This window comes from Oncorhynchus tshawytscha, linkage group LG16 (genome assembly GCF_018296145.1).
Source record: "Oncorhynchus tshawytscha isolate Ot180627B linkage group LG16, Otsh_v2.0, whole genome shotgun sequence".
Lineage (NCBI taxonomy): Eukaryota > Metazoa > Chordata > Actinopteri > Salmoniformes > Salmonidae > Oncorhynchus > Oncorhynchus tshawytscha.
The window spans coordinates 13853001-13869853 of NC_056444.1; the positions used below are offsets into that span (position 1 = coordinate 13853001).

Below are 16853 nucleotides of genomic sequence, written 5' to 3' on the forward strand. Positions count from 1 at the left end.
TTTCTCTTCCAGTCCTGTTTAATATTCTTGGCAAGGCTGCCTTCTCATGTTTTGCAATGTTACCCTGTTTGAAAAGAGAGTCCAATATATGACTTCAGTAAGGGAATGTTATGTATGTGGAACATTGTCAGATTACATTAATCATATGGCTCTCGAGCAATGGGGAGTGGAGCTGATGTTTGGCCAGACTTGTACTACTCTTATTAATTCATTATGGTCATTGAATTAAGTCCTAGCGTTTCCCAAAACTGAACTTTCTTAGAAGAACTACGACGGGCTTCTACTGTGGACTGTTGGTTTATTCAGGTCTAGATGTTGAGGTGTTATGGGGGAAGGGGTTGTGTTTGGAGAAGGGGGGCATTAGGGTTGTGGCAACGACGTGTGCTCACCCGGTGATTGAGTGGTTGTCATGGTAGGATACTTGGCCACGTAGTCTGTACTCTTTCTTGCTCTCTCCCCCATGTATTTAGTGAAAGGGCATTTTTAACATACAAACAATATAGCCTCGTTGAAGTGTCTTGGCGCTCTAACCAAGAAGTCAAATACTCATATGACTTTCTCTTTATCAGATCTGGATGTGTGGTGGCCAGCTCCTGATCATCCCCTGCGCGCGGGTGGGTCATATATTCCGTAAACGCCGGCCTTACGGGTCACCCGGAGGTCAGGACACCATGGCCCACAACTCCCTGCGATTGGCCCACGTATGGATGGATGAATACAAGGTACCTCAGAGGGCGATAGCGCTAATTACACACAACTGAAATCCAGTTGATAAAATAACCCATTCTCTATTGGTTCAGGGCCTGAAATTAAAATCCATTAAACTAGGTTTGTATTAAATCCAGCACGCACATGGGCCTGTATGTACCTAGACTGAAAGCTACTGGGCCCATATGTACCTAGACTGAAAGCTACTGGGCCCGTATGTACCTAGACTGAAAGCTACTGGGCCTGTATTCAGTGTAACTGATCTAGGATCAGTTTAGCCTTTTTTAAATCATAACAGGTCCAGATCTTTGAGGTCTGAAGATCTGGACCTCAACCTTTTCCTGAGGCTCCTGTTATGACCGCAAGCAAACTAAACATCCGATGAGATCAGCATTTCTTCTAACCACTCTCAGCTCTGTCTTTATTAGCACAGTGATGTTTGTTCCTTTCCAAGCTACAAAGAGCTATAATTGCTTTCCACAGTCTGAAAATAGCCAACCTAATTGGAAAGGAAGCCAATTGCATTGTTTGGGTTCTCCTGAGATATCTACCATTCACACACGTCAATGTACTAGTGAGTCTGCATTTGTTTTCTCATCATTCCCCCTCAGTGTGTGAACAGTTGTTGTTTCCAAACTAAACAGTAGAGGCCTTGGATATGATGAATTACTTACGTAATTGTTATTACTTAGATGTCTCCACAAGAGAGAGCCACTGTTTTCGGGAAGGTTTGTGCTGCTTAGTCTCGTCTCTCTTCTGTGCTCTTTCCCACCTTCCACTTTGAAATTATTTACCGGACATTGAACTAAGAGTGTGATTCGTAAATTGCCTTCCCTTACTCTGAATTGTTAATTCAACAGTGTAGTGCAGGTATTCCCAAACAGGGATACGTGCAATGTCGTCAGGGGTACGCCAAATAAAAATGTGATTCACATTTAAAAAAATATATGTATATAATAATCATTTCTTCACATTTTCAAACAGTCCATTTAGTAAGGCCCGTGTTCATAGAGACACATACCAGCTCTACTGGTAGTACTGCACCTACCACCAGTACTACACCTGCACCTGTCGACGACACAAGTTGTTCTGCTTCCACGAGCACATCCAATGCTAGCATCGGTAATTCTACATTTGTTGTTAGCCCAGCTAGCATGGACACTGACAGTTGTGACTGATGCAGCCGAAGAGCTTACTGCCCCCTTACCCGGGAAAAGACCGAACAACAGACAGGGACGTTGGACCAACGAAGAGGTGTAAATATGATGAGAACTACATTGATTTGGGGTTCACTTATACTGGGAGTAGTGCCTTTCCTCAGCCACTGTGTTATATGTGCAAAAGTACTATCTCACAACTCAATGAAACCTTCACTCTTACGCAGACATTTAGAAACAAAACATGACCATTTGAAAATAAGCCACAGGAGTTTTTTGAGTGAGAATGAATGACTTTCAAGTAGTAAGACATTTATAAAAGCAACAGATACCATTAATTAGAAGGGGCTAGAAGCGTCTTATATGGTGAGCTACCGAGTGACTAGGACAGGCAAACCCCATACGATTGTGGAGGACTTAATTCTTCCTGCTGCTGTGGATATGGCTGGAACAATGCTGGGGGAAAAGGCCCAAAAAACTGTACAGACAATGTCTTCATCAAACAACACTGTTTCATGACGCATCAGGAGATGTTTTGAAACAATTACTGCTTTGCATACACGCCAGTGAATTCTATGCATTACAGCTGGATGAGTCAACAGACAGACAGACTCAGGGCCTGGCACAGCTCCTGGTATGTCTGTTATGTTTATGGGGAGTCAATTAAGGAAGACATCCTCCTCTGCAAATCACTGGAAACCAGGGCAACAAGAGAGGATATTTTTTAAAGTACTGGACAGCTTTGTGACATCAAATGGACTTTAGTGGTCAAGATGTGTTGGTATCTGTACTGATGGCGTAAAAGCCATGACAGGGAGACATAGTGGAGTGGTAACGCGCGTGCAAGTAGTGGCTCCCGATGCCTCTTGGGTACACTGCAGAATCCACCGAGAGGCTCTTGCTGCCAAGGGAATGCCTGACAGCTTGAAAGACTTTTTGGAAACTACAGTGGCCTATCTGGGTGATGTTTTTTCTCATCTGAATTATCTGAATCTCGGATTACAGGGATTCTCTGCAACTTTATTCAGTGTGCGGGACAAAATTGAGGATATGATTAAGAAGTTGGAGCTCTGCATTAACAAGGACAACACACAGGTCTTTCCATCATTGTATGATTTTTTTTGTGTGCAAATGAACTCAAGCTTAAGGACAATGTCAAATGTGATATAGTGAAGTACCTGAGTGAGTTGGGTGCGCAATTAAGCAGGTACTTTCCCGAAACGGATGACACAAACAACTGGATTTGTTATCCCTTTCATGCCCTGCCTTCAGTCCACTTACTGATAAGAGAGCCTCATCAAAATTGCCACAAGCGGTTCTGTGAAAATTGAATTTAATCAGAAGTCACTGCCAGATTTCTGGATTGGGCTGCGCTCAGAGCATCCTGCCTTGGCAAATCACGTTGTTAAGACACTGATGCCTTTGAAACCACGTATCTATGTGAGTGGATTCTCACGAGCATGAAAACTAAATACAGACTGTGTGGAAAATGATTTAAGACAGACTCTCCAATACAACCCAGCATTGCAGAGTTATGTGCATCATTTCAAGCACACCCTTCTCATTAACCTGTGGTGAGTTATTCACAGTTTTCAATGAACAAGTAAGGTTTTATATGTAAGATGGTTAAATAGATGGCAAAGTTATTGATTATTATTATATTATTATTTGTGCCCTGGTCCTATAAGAGCTCTTTGTCACTTCCCACGAGCTGGGTTGTGACAAAAACTCTCACACATTCTTATGTTTAATAAATGTATCTTATAGTGTGTGTGTGGCAGGCTTACAATGATGGTAAAAAACAACATTTGAGAGTGTGCTGACCCTGCTGCTCGAGGGGTAACGCAGCTGGAGGTTGAATCTTTGAAGGGGTACGGGACTATAAAAAGTTTGGGAACCACTGGTGTAGTGTATCAATGTTCCCAGCAGTTAAAATCTTCTAGAGGGTTATTTTCTAGGATATGTTTTTCATTAGTCCACTCTTGATACAGTCCTATTTTTTTTGGCATGTTGGCAGTGAAGTTTTCAAGATGCAGTGTCACCTGCCTTATTATCAAGATGATTCAATATGCAATGATCATTTTTGAGTGGATTTTCCCTTTAAGATGAAGTTTGGGTTGCCCAGTTCTGACTTTTCCATCTCCACACTAATCAGAGACTGGGACAAGTTTAGTTTCCGTGAAAATAGCCGGCCTAAATCAAGATATATTAAACAGTTTTCAATCTTACCTCGGAAATACTTATTTTGAGTCTTACCACCCAGAAAATGCAAGCTGTTTTCATGACCTAAGACAGAACAACAACTAGGAGTACTGTTGACTTGTCAAGATTCCTTCATTACTAGAAATATTTCTGAATCACTCTCTACAGTAGTTTGTCTCCGGTTTATTCAATTTTTCTGATACGTTTGTTTCCAAATGAACTTTAGAACCTGATCTACCCTGTAAACTCTGCACTTTTACAGACGACAGAGATACAGCTATTTTAAATGTATTAAAGGGTGTGTACTGGCATTGAACATTTCAATAGCAATCAACTGAGTGTATGTCATCAATCTCACCTATTTCCTGTCTTGTGTCTCGTCCAATCAGGAGCAGTACTTAAACCTGCGGCCGGAACTCCGGGAACGTGCCTACGGTGACATCAGCGAGCGGCAGGCGGTGCGCCAACGGCTGCAGTGTCGCTCTTTCAAGTGGTACCTGGACACCATCTACCCCGAGATGCAGGTTGCCTCGCCCCACAACAAGCCCCAGCAGCCTGTGTTCGTCAACAAGGGCCTCCGCCGGCCAAAAGTGTTGCAGAGAGGCCGGGTAAGATGATAAAGTGAAGTTGAGCTAATGCTGAACTGGTCCCAGATCTGTTTGTGCTGTATATCCAACTCCTATGGTCCCATCAACCATAGGAGTTGGCTATACAGCACAAACAGATCTGGAAACAGGTTAACTTCTTAGGGTTGCAATCCCGTTAATGGGATCGATATGACAACAGCCAGTGAAAGTGCAGGGCGCCAAATTCAATACAACAGAAATCTCATAATTAAAATTCCTCAAACATACATGTATCTTATACCGTTTTAAAGGTAATCTTGTTGTTAATCCCACCACAGTGTCCGATTTCAAATAGGCTTTACAGCGAAAGCACCACAAAAGATTATGTTAGGTGACCACCAACTCACAGAAAAACCCAGCCATTTTTCCAGCCAAAGAGAGGAGTCACAAATAGAGATAAAATTAATCACTAACCTTTGATGATCTTCATAAGATGACACTCATAGGACTTCATGTTACACAATACATGTATGGTTTGTTTGATAAAGTTCATATTTATAATTAAAAAATCTCAGTATACAATGCGTTACATTCACTAGTTCCAAAAACATCCGGTGATATTGCAGAGAGCCATAATCATTTTACAGAAATACTCATTATAAATGTTGATAAATACAATTGTTAGACATGGAAATATAGATATACCTCTCCTTAATGCAACCGCTGTGTCAGATTTCAATAAAACTTTACGGAAAAAGCAAACCATGCAATAATCTGAGACGGCGCTCAGAAAATAAATAAAATTTTTCTGCCAACAGAAATCACATTATAAATATTCCCTTACCTTTGACGATCTTCATCAGAATGCACTCCCAGGAATCCTAGTTCCACAATAAATGCTTGATTTGTTCGATAATGTCCATTATTTATGTCCAAGTAGCTACTTTTGTTTGCGCGTTTAGTACGCAGGTCCATCCGAACGTCGGAAGAAAACTTCAAAAAGTTATATTACAGGTCGAAGAAACTTGTCAAACTAAGTATAGAATCAATCTTTAGGATGTTGTTATCATAAATCTTCAATAAAGTTCCAACCGGAGAATTCCTATGTCTGTAGAGAAGCAATGGAACGCAGGTCATGTGAAATGCACGTGACCAGGACCTGGCTCTCTGCCAGACCACTGACTCAAAGAGCTCCCATCCGGCTCCACAACACAGTTAGAAGCCTCATTCAAGTTTCTAAAGACGGTTGCCATCTAGTGGAAGTGCAACTTCATCCATATCCCACTGTGTATTCAATAGGGGCTGGGTTGAATATCGACCAACCTCAGATTTCCCACTTCCTGTTTAGAGTTCTTCTCAGGTTTTTGCCTGCCATATGAGTTCTGTTATACTCACAGACATCATTCAAACAGTTTTAGAAACTTCAGAGTGTTTTCTATCCAATACTAATAATACTATGCATATATTAGCAACTGGGACTGAGGAGCAGACCGTTTACTCTGGACACCTTTCATCCAAGCTACTCAATACTGCCCCTGCAGCCATAAGAAGTTTTAACATGGTTAAATTAAAAATAAACCTCAAGGAATGTATGTTCGTTTTTAAGGTGTAATTGTGTACATCATTCACATGCAAGTAGCCCTCTGACATATTTATTGTTATACATTAAATAAAGTTACTTCTTTACTGTCAGTGAAGCACCTTCTCTGTATACAAACCGTAGATGTCTCCTGATGGACTAGGGGTCCTCGGAAGTTGTAAAGTTGTTCCCGCGCATGTTTCTTTAGGGTTTGAAAGTAGTTCTAAGATTGCAACGAATAAATACCTGAACATTCTTCAAAAGCCAAGGGAAAGCAAAAATGATCAATACAACGTTACATACTGCACTTAATTTCTTCTTATTTAATTTAATTTAAAAAATGCCATATCCAGTCAACAGGGGGCAGCGTGGTGTTGAGAAAGTCATGAAGGAGCTTCAGTCCCCAGGATGAAAAGACACCATACCACTTACAGGTTCAGAACTTCCGCTTCAAACAGACTGAGTTACAAGTTACAGTGCATTCGGAAAGTATTCAGACACCTTCCCCTTTTTCACATTTTGTTATGTTACAGCCTTATTCTGTAATGTAACAAAATGTGGGGCTCACGAGTGGCGCAGCCATCTAAGACACTGCATCTCAGTGCTAGAGGGGTCACAACAGACCCTGGTTCGATTCCAGGCTGTACCACAACCGGCTGTGATTGGGAGTCCCATAGGGCAGCGCACAATTGGCCCAACGTCGTTAGGGTTTGGCTGGGGTAGGCTGTCATTGAAAATAAGAATTTGTAACTGACTTGCCTAGTACTTATATAAAGGTTATATATATGTATTTTTTATTCTAAAATTGATTAAATTAAATATTTTCCTCAATCTACACACTATACCGCATGCTGACAAAGCAAAAACAGGTGTTTAGATTTTTGGGCAAATTTATTAAGAATAAAAACAAATAACCTTATTTACCTAAGTATTCAGGCTCTTTGCTACGAGCCTCAAAATTGAGCTCAGGTGCATCCTGTTTCCATTGATCATCCTTGATGTTTCTACAATTTGATTGTCCACCTGGGGTAAATTCCATTGATTGGACATGATTTGGAAAGGCACACACCTGTCTTTATAAGTACCCACAGTTGACAGTGCATGTCAGAGCAAAAACCAAGCCATGAGGTCGAAGGAATTATCCATAGAGCTCCGAGACAGGATTGTGTCAAGGCACAGATCTGGGGAAGTTTACCAAAACATTTCTGCACCATTGAAGGTCCCCAAGAACATAGTGGCCTCCATCATTCTTAAATGGAAGAAGTTTGGAACCACCAAAACTTTTCCTAGAGCTGGCCACCCAGCCAAACTGAACAATCGGGGGAGAAGGGCCTGACCAAGAACCTGATGATCACTCTGACAGAGTTCCTCCTTGGAGATGGGAGAACCTTCCAGAAGGACAACCATCTCTGCAGCACTTCACCAATCAGGCCTTTATGGTAGAGTGGCCAGACGGAAGCCACACCTCAGTAAAAGGCACATGACAGCCCGCTTGGAGTTTGCCAAAAGGCACCTAAAGGACTCTCAGACCACAAGAAACAAGGTTCTCTGGTCTGATGAAACCAAGATTGAACTCTTTGGCCTGACTGCCAAGTGTCAGGTCTGGAGGAAACCAGGCACTGCTCATCACCTGGCCAATACATCCCTACGGTGAAGCATGATGGTGGCAGCATCATGCTGTGTGTATATTTTTCAGCGGCAGGGAGACTTGTCAGGATTGAGGGAAAGATGAACAGAGCAAAGTACAGAGAGATCCTTGATGAAAACTTGCTCCAGAGCCCTCAGGGCCTCAGACTGGGGTGAAGGTTCACCTTCCAACAGGACAACAACCCGAAGCACACAGCCAAGACAACGCAGGAGTGGCTTTGGAACAAGTCTCTGAATGTCCTTGAATGACCCAGCCAGAGCCCGGACTTGAACCCAAATGAACATCTCTGGGAAGACTGGAAAAAAGCTGTGCAGTGACGCTCCCCATCCAATCTGAAAGAGCTTGAGAGGATCTGCAGAGAAGAATGTGAGAAACTCTCCAAATACAGGTGTGCTAAGCTTGTAGCTTCATACCCAACAAAGTACTGAGTAAAGGGTCTGAATACTTACGTAAATGGGATATTTCAGTTCATTTAAAAAAAAAAAAAAGAGCAACAATGCCAAACTGTTTGTGCTTTTTCATTTTGGGGTATTGTGTGTAGATTGGGGGGGAAAACTATTTTAGAATAAGGCTGTAACGTAACAAAATGTGTAAAAGGTAAAGGTCTGAATACTTTCCAAATGCACTGTATGTATTTCATATTGATAAACCACAGACAGCTCTGCTACATCCGTCTACCTGGGAGGACATTCATATTCTAGTTAGTCTGGAAGGAAACTTCATAGTGATTTCTTAAATATGGAATCCACAATCCATACACTGTCTGCCCCACAACCACTGTTATTTGTTTTGCTTTGTTGACGAAGCAGAGGTAGGGAGCGCCGCGGGTGGTGGGTGGGCGGACAAATAAGAAGTTTCACCTTCAAGTATTCCAGCTTTAACATACCTGGTTTTCTGAAGATATCAATAAGGTTATGGAAATGGGCTTAGAAATGAGGCAGTTGGAAAAAGGTCCCTCAATAGAATAATGACATTTTAAATATTCTTGTCTTGTCGATTCAGGGGAGTGGGTGTTGGGTCTATTGTACATTCCAGTGGCATAGTCTGGAGTATGGACATACGCTACTGGTTAAAAGTTTTAGAACACCTACTCATTAAAGGGTTTTTATTTATTTTTTAAACTATTTTCTACATTGTAGAATAATAGTGAAGACATCAATACTATGAAATAACACATATGGAATCATGTAGTAACCAAAAAAGTGTTAAACAAATCCAAATCCAGATGCTTCAAATAGGACTACCCTATTGGCTATTTGAAGCATCTGAAATATAAAATACATTTTGATTTGTTTAACAGATTTTTGGTTGGTACATGATTCCATATGTGTTATTTCAGTTTTGATGTCTTCACTATTATTCTACAATATATAAAATGGTAAAAGAAATGAAGAACAACCCTTGAATGAGTAGGTGTTGTAAAACTTTTAACCAGTAGTGTAACTTCAGTTGGTTTTTATCCATTTATCATGGATTGAGTTTATGGGCAATATTTTGTATTTTTTTTGCAATCGCACAGTGCAGATGATCAGATCTCAAGATCTGAAGCCAGAACCACATTAATATAACATAGCAATGTTCTCAGATGCGCAGCCAGGCTGCAATAAAGATGACCTGGAACGCAACAGTGTCTTCACCTTAGAACGCTCACTTATCCTTTTCTTTCTCTGTAGCTGCGGAACCTGAAGGCTGACAAGTGTCTGGTGGCCCAGGGGAGGTCCACCCAGAAGGGGGGTGCCGTGGTGCTGAGGTCCTGTGACACTCACAACCCAGAACAGGTACACTAACTAACATATTAGCACCCCCTGCCCCCACCCCACCTCTGCCTTGGACATTATATAATCTGTAGGGCCAAACCATACTGTGCTAGGATATTGTCTTTTCACATTGTACTTTCAAGCACGACTCAGCATTCTAAAAGCAAGCTGACCTGCCCTGATAACAGGTGTGGAAAGAAATCAGTCTGACCCTACACTGTACGATATTAACTGAAAAGAGCATGGTTTGGGCCGGCACAATACTGTGAAATATCCTCTACTGGTCTCTCTGCTTATCAACACTTTAACCCATAAGAATCTAAGCCCTGTCTAATCCGCGGGAGGGGGGTACAACTAAGCTATATGGAATTATTTTACTATTTGATTTAGAATATTAAGACCCCTTGAAGTATCCCCAAAATATATTAATTGTCCTTACTGCTTGCTATTAGCCCATACAAACGCATTGAATAACAGATTCACTACATGGAAGAAAATAATTATAAAAGGAAGTTTGTTCTTCAGTGTCTGTCTTATATCTGAGAGATACAGTTTAAGTCAGAAGTTTACATACACTTAGGTTGGAAAAGTTTTTCAACCATTCCACAAATAACTTGTTAACAAACTGTAGTTTTGGCAAGCCGGTTAGGACATCTACTTTGTGCATGACACAAGTCATTTTTCACATACAGATTCATTTACTATCACAATTCCTGTGGGTCAGAAGTTTACATACACTAAGTTGACTGTGCCTTTAAACATCTTGGAAAATTCCAGAAAATGATGTCATGGCTTTAGAAGCTTCTAATAGGCTAATTGACATAATTTGAGTCAATTGGAGGGGTACCTGTGGATGTATTTCAAGGTCTACCTTCAAACTATGTGCCTCTGCTTGACATCATGGGGAAATCAAAAGAAATCAGCCAAGACCTCAGAAATAAAATTGTAGATGTCCACAAGTCTGGTTCATCCTTGGGAGCAATTTCCAAAATTCTGAAGGTACCACGTTCATCTGTACAAACAATAGTACTCAAGTATAAACACCATGGGACCACGCAGACGTCATACCGCTCAGGAGGGAGACGCACGTACTTTGGTGCAAAAAGTGCAAATCAATCCCAGAACAACAGCAAAGAACCTCGTGAAGATGCTGGAGGAAACAGGTACAAAAGTATCTATATCCACAGTAAAACGAGTCCTATATCAACATAACCTGAAAGGCCGCTCAGCAAGAAAGAAGACACTACTCTAAAACCGTCATAAAAAACCAGACCACGGTTTACAACTGCACATGGGGACAAAGATCCTACTTTTTGGAGAAATGTCCCCTGGTCTGAAAAATTGAACTGTTTCGCCATAATTACCATTGTTATGTTTGGAGGAAAAGGGGGGAGGCTTGCAATCCGAAAAACACCATCCCAACTGTGAAGCTCGGGGGTGGCAGCATCATGTTGTGGGCGTGCTTCGCTGCAGAAGGGACTGGTGCACTTCACAAAATAGATGGCATCATGAGGAAGGAAACTTATGTGGATGTATTGAAGCAACATCTCAAGACATCAGTCAGGAAGTTAAAATAGATGGCATCATGAGGGAGGAAACTTATGTGGATGTATTGAAGCAACATATAGAAAATAGAATATAGAAAATTTGTGGGCAGAACTGAAAAAGCGTGTGCGAGCAAGGAGGCCTACAAACCTGACTCAGTTACAATTTTAGTTAATACTTTTCTTAAAACTGCATTGTTGGTTGTATTCGACGCATGTGAGAAATACAATTTGATATGATTGTAGTCTCATCTTTCCATAGAGGGGTTTGTATGCCAAACCGTTTGGACGCTACAGACGATTTTGTTAGAAGTCCAATTTTCGGTATGTCTCAATGTCTGACAAACACCGCTCTATAGCGCCGTCCACTTTTCACCCGAGAGGCGGAAGTGGCGTCTCAAAACTAGTTCCCCCGATCCAGATTAAGCTTATTCCTGTACTTCAGGAGATTCTCCATGTGGGTTGGGGAAACGTCCTAGCGATGGAGAAATAGGTTGTGTGAGACTCTGCCTCACCTCCATCATATGGTCTAATATTTATTTTACCTTTATTTAACTAGGCAAATCAGTTAAGAACAAATTCTTATTTTCAATGACGGCCTAGGAACAGTGGGTTAACTGCCTGTTGTCAGCTCGGGGGTTTGAACTTGCAACCTTCCGGTTACTAGTCCAACGCTCTAACCACTAGGCTACCCTACCGCCCCTGCGTCACTGGCAGTCATTATTCATGTTGCCAGCCTCTGATTGACCTACAGTGATAATAGAACCTGTTAGTCCGGCGACATGGACAATGGTTATAAGGGGTAGTGCTAGAATATGAAATGAGTTCTATTTCAACCTCCTATCTCCTAATCTTTCTTAGCTTTCATTACCTTATTTCAACCATTGTTTATGGCTACAATAACTGTTTTGTAGGAGGGTACCCTGGCTAGACGGGGAAAGTGCAGTATCTCAACCTGGAAATACATGAACTGTACCAGTACACCCCCCCCTCCCAGGCTTTTTCAGGGTCACATCCACTGGAAGAGCTTCTATCTTTTCAATCCTCAACTAAAAAAAAATACACTTCCATTAGACAAGCTCTTCCACTTTCCTGTGTGTGTAAAAATGGTGCAGAGTGAGTCACTTTGTCTGTGTGGGGTAGAAGTTCAGCTGAAGCTACTGCAGTTCTGCACTGTGCCACATGTGTTCTCCCACTCTCTCTTTTCCTCATGCGGTTCGCTCTCTATTCTCTTTCCATCTGAACTTCTGTCTTACTGCAGCAGTTCTTGGGTACACGATGAGGTCAACAACTTCTGTTGTGAACGGTTGTTTGTGAAGTCGTCTACTGACAAATGAGGCATGAAACTTTTTTGTCATAAGTATTGGGAGTAGGTCAAGTTTAAATTCTGGTTTATTCCACACAGTCTATTGGATATGGAATAAGGGCTTTTAAAAATGAATTTACATTCCTCACTCGAGTCTGTACCACGTGACATGGTTTTCTTATACAGTATATACTTCTTCTGCCTTTCTTTCTCTCTCTCTCTCTCTCCCTAACCTACCTCCCTCTTCCTCCCCAGGAGTGGGCCTATGATGAGGAGCACGAGTTGATCCTAGCCGGCCTGCTGTGTCTGGACATGTCGGAGATCCGCTCGTCTGACCCACCCCGCCTCATGAAGTGTCACGGCTCAGGGGGCTCCCAACAGTGGACCCTGGGGGTGAGTTAGCTAGAGCCTCCACACTGTTGCTGAATCCACAAATCATCCCCATATCTGTATATAAAAGACGGGTTGGTTGTTTAGAAACACAACTGACACAGGCGCAACTACTGGGGCTTGGATTGTTGACTTGAAAACATAAATACATTCGCACAATGAGCACTTGTTGGCTTTCAAATACATTGTTACAGTTGTTGGTTAGCCATATTAGCATAGACGTAGATCAGTCAAAACAAGACATGGTATCAAGAACAAGATACATCTAGCTGAAATGAGCCACCTATGACATGGCAGCTTCTTGTCATTGTCGCTAGCTATCTGGCCATTCCAAATCACAACAGACCTCTGTCCCATTGAAGCGTGCACATCGTTTTCCTGACGTTGTCAGCTAACCCATCTATAGAAGCAAATAGGGCTATAGCAACTGTTGCAATGACTGCTACCATCATCAGACCAGTACTGATATGACTAATACATTTCACTATTACTGTGGCATTTAACTGGTGCATACCGCTGGTACCACGGGGCATCATGATGGTGATGACGAGATGGAATCACAACCACCGCCAGTGGGCTCCTTTATTAGGTGCAGTAGATAATGTACGCAGTCTCTATCCTCTCCCTCCATTCTGTACAGTGCCTTCAGAAAGTATTCACACCCCTTGACCTTTGACATTAGAGGCTAAATTTAAAATGTATTACATTGAGATTATTTTTGTCACTGGCCTACACACAATACCCCATAATGTCCAAGTGGAATTATATTTTTACAAATGAATGAAAAGCTGAATGTAGTCAACCCTTTTATGGCAAGCCTAAATAAGTGAAAGAGTAAAGTCACATACAGTAAGTTAAATGGACTCACTGAATGCAATAAGTGTTCAATGTGATTTTTGAATGACTACTTCATCTCTGTACCACACACATACAATTCTCTGTAAGGTCCCTCATTTGAGCAGTGAATTTCAAACCCAGATTCAACCACAGAGACCAGGGAAGTTTTAAATGCCTCGCAAGGAAGGGCACCTAATGGTAGAAAAAAAATAGCAAGCAGACATTGAATATCCCTTTGAGCACGATGAAGTTATTAATTACATTTATGTCCTGAATGCAAATCCAACAACATATCACTGAGTACCACTATTCATATTTTCAAGCATGGTGGTGGCTGCATCATGTTATGAGTATGCTTGTCATCGCCAAGGACTGGGAGTTTTTTAGGATAAAAATAAATTGAATAGAGCACAGGCAAAGTCCTAGAGTAAAAAGTGGTTCAGTCTGCTTTCCAACAGACACTGAGAGACAAATGTACCTTTCAGCAGGACAGTAACCTAAAACACAAGGCCTATACACTGGAGTTTACCAAGATGACATTGAATGTTCCTGAGTGGCCTAGTTACAGTTTGGACTTAAATCTGCTTTAAAATGGCTGTCTAGCAATGATCAACAACCAATTTGACAGAGCTTGAAAAATGTAAAAAATAAATGTGCAAAGCATTTAGACTAATTGCTGCCAAAGGTGATTCTAACTTGTATTGACTCTGGATTGACTACTTATAATTTAAACTAATGATCTAATTTTTCCTCCTCTTTGGCAAGTATTTTCTGTAGATGGTTGACAAATCTATTTTAATCCCACCTTGAAACACAAAATGTGGAGGAAAAAAAATTGAGGGGTGTGACTACACTACATGACCAAAAGTATGGGGACACCTGCTCATCGAACATCTCATTTCAGAATCATGGGCATTAATATGGCGTTGGTCCCCCACTTTGCTGCGATTACAGCCTCCACTCTTCTGGGAAGGCTTTCCACTAGATGTTGCTGCGGGGACTTGCTTCCATTCAACCACGAGCAATAGTGATGTTGGGCGATTAGGCCTGGCTCGCAGTCGGTGCTCCAATTCATCCCAAAGGTGTTTCATGGGGTTGAGAATAGGGCTCTGTGAAGGCCAGTCAAGTTCTTCCACACTGATCTTGACAAACCAGTTCAGTATGGACCTCGCTTTGTGCACTGGGGCATTGTCATACTGAAACAGGTAAGGGCCTTCCCCAAACTGTTGCCACAAAATAGGAAGCACAGAGTTGTCTAGAATGTCATTGTACACTGTAGCATTAAGATTTCCCTTCACTGGAACTAAGGGGCCTAGCCCGAACCATGAAAAACAGCCCCAGACCATTATTCCTCCTCCACGAAACTTTACAGTTGGCACTGCAATCGGGCAGGTAGCGTTCTCCTGGCATCCGCCAAACCCAGATGGTTAAGCGGGATTTACCACTCCAGCCGACGCTTGGCATTGCGCATGGTGATCTTAGGCTTGTGTGCGGCTGCTCGGCCATGGAAACCCATTTCATGACGCTCCAGACGAACAGTTTGTGTGGTGACGTTGCTTCCAGAGGCAGTTTGGAACTCGATAGTGAGCGTTGCAACCGAGGACAGACCATTTTTACTGTTCTGTGAGCTTGTGTGGCCTACTACTTCGTGGCTGAGCAGCTCCTAGAGGTTTCCACTTCACAATAACAGCACTTACAGTTGACACGGGTAGCTCAAGCAAGACAGAAATTTGACGAATTGACTTGTTGGAAAGGTGGCAACCTACAGTATGACGGTCCCACGTTGAATGTCACTGAGCTTTTCAGTACGAGCCATTGCATGGCTGTGTGAGCGATTTTTATACACCTGTCAGCAACGGATGTGGCTGAAATAGCCGAATCCACTAACTTTTGTATATGTAGTGTACTTTCTGAAGGCAGGGTATGCAACATATGTCCCTGTCTTCCTTCTCTACCCCAATTATGTATGTAACACATGGCCCTGTCTTCCTCCAACCCTCTCCAGAAAAGCAACCGGCTGTATCAAGTCTCAGTGGGCCAATGCCTGGCCGTGGTCGACCCAATCAGCCCCAAGGGATATGTTGCCACGGCAATCTGCAATGGCTCTCAGTCCCAGCAGTGGCAGTTGGAGGGCTGATGTTGATACCCCACGACTAGTTACATACCAGACGCTGACTGCCCCCCCCCTCTGGATGGGGGGAGTACTGCATGCTGCTACAACTAAGCAAGAGAGGGATGGAACTAATTATACGGACTGTGTTCTTGAAGAAAACGAATGCTGTTCGTCTTCAGAACTGCTTCCGGCCTGATGTGCACAAAGTATGGAGCTCTAAGTGGGTACGCTATATGTACTGTAGTCATTCGTATGCCTGACTTCCCCCTCTTGAAAATTAGTATTCCATGTCCTGTTTTAGATAAAAAATTTTACAATGCATCATGCAAATTATTTTTAATTTAATCCAATTTGCACAGCACTCTTGCATTAGACAATTCAGAGAAACGTTTAATCTTGTATAAGTCCCAAACAAGTGTTTACTAAGAACAATGGACTGCCAGTGTTAGAGGTTTTAGAGTTAAATTGCATTTTATTCTGTACTTATTACAATCTGATATTAATTGCAATGACATACAGTACTGCATGTTATTTAGTTGACATTTCTTTGGGAGTATCTTTCTGTTGTACAAATATTTTGATCACTGGAGTTTGTTTTTGAAGTTATGTATTTTTCATGCCCTTGAAATGTGCAAGGCAACTTCCTTAATACTGTATTGATAGGCTACACTGTGTTAGCTCTACATCAGGTATATTGACCAAGTGATGGATAGTGTGTGCAGTCTACGTAAATCATGTCGAATAGAAATGGAATTTCCTACAGTATCTAGCGGTCTTGGGTCATGCCCACAATACTAGCAAAATCATCCACTCACAGCCTGTTCTGCACTGTACTGGTGAGCTATGATGGTTGAACAAGATCTGACAATGATTTGAGTTCTAGTTTTTCCCTGATCCAAATGTAATTTCTTAAGTTATGTGGTGCAGTTTTGTATTAGTTATTCTCTTTTGCAATGAGGCAACCAACTAAATGTTTATTTGAAGTATGAACATCCCTTTTGACAAATTTGCAATTGATTAAAAGTCTTTGTCAGGCTCTTATTAAA

The 16853-nt window shown here is 41.9% G+C and overlaps 1 protein-coding gene across 2 annotated transcripts in view; it reads left to right on the forward strand.

Annotated features, from left to right (window-relative positions):
* Positions 1-16843, forward strand: part of LOC112232704 (polypeptide N-acetylgalactosaminyltransferase 11-like) — a 43967-nt gene extending 27124 nt beyond the window's left edge. For both annotated transcript variants that reach the window (XM_024399900.2, XM_024399901.2), the window contains 5 exons: positions 570-722; positions 4457-4675; positions 9534-9638; positions 12723-12860; positions 15700-16843. In XM_024399900.2, the coding sequence (XP_024255668.1) occupies positions 570-722; positions 4457-4675; positions 9534-9638; positions 12723-12860; positions 15700-15831 (747 nt within the window). In that variant the 3' untranslated portion in view covers positions 15832-16843. The remainder of the gene's footprint in view (positions 1-569; positions 723-4456; positions 4676-9533; positions 9639-12722; positions 12861-15699) is intronic.
* Positions 16844-16853: the final 10 nt, after the last annotated feature.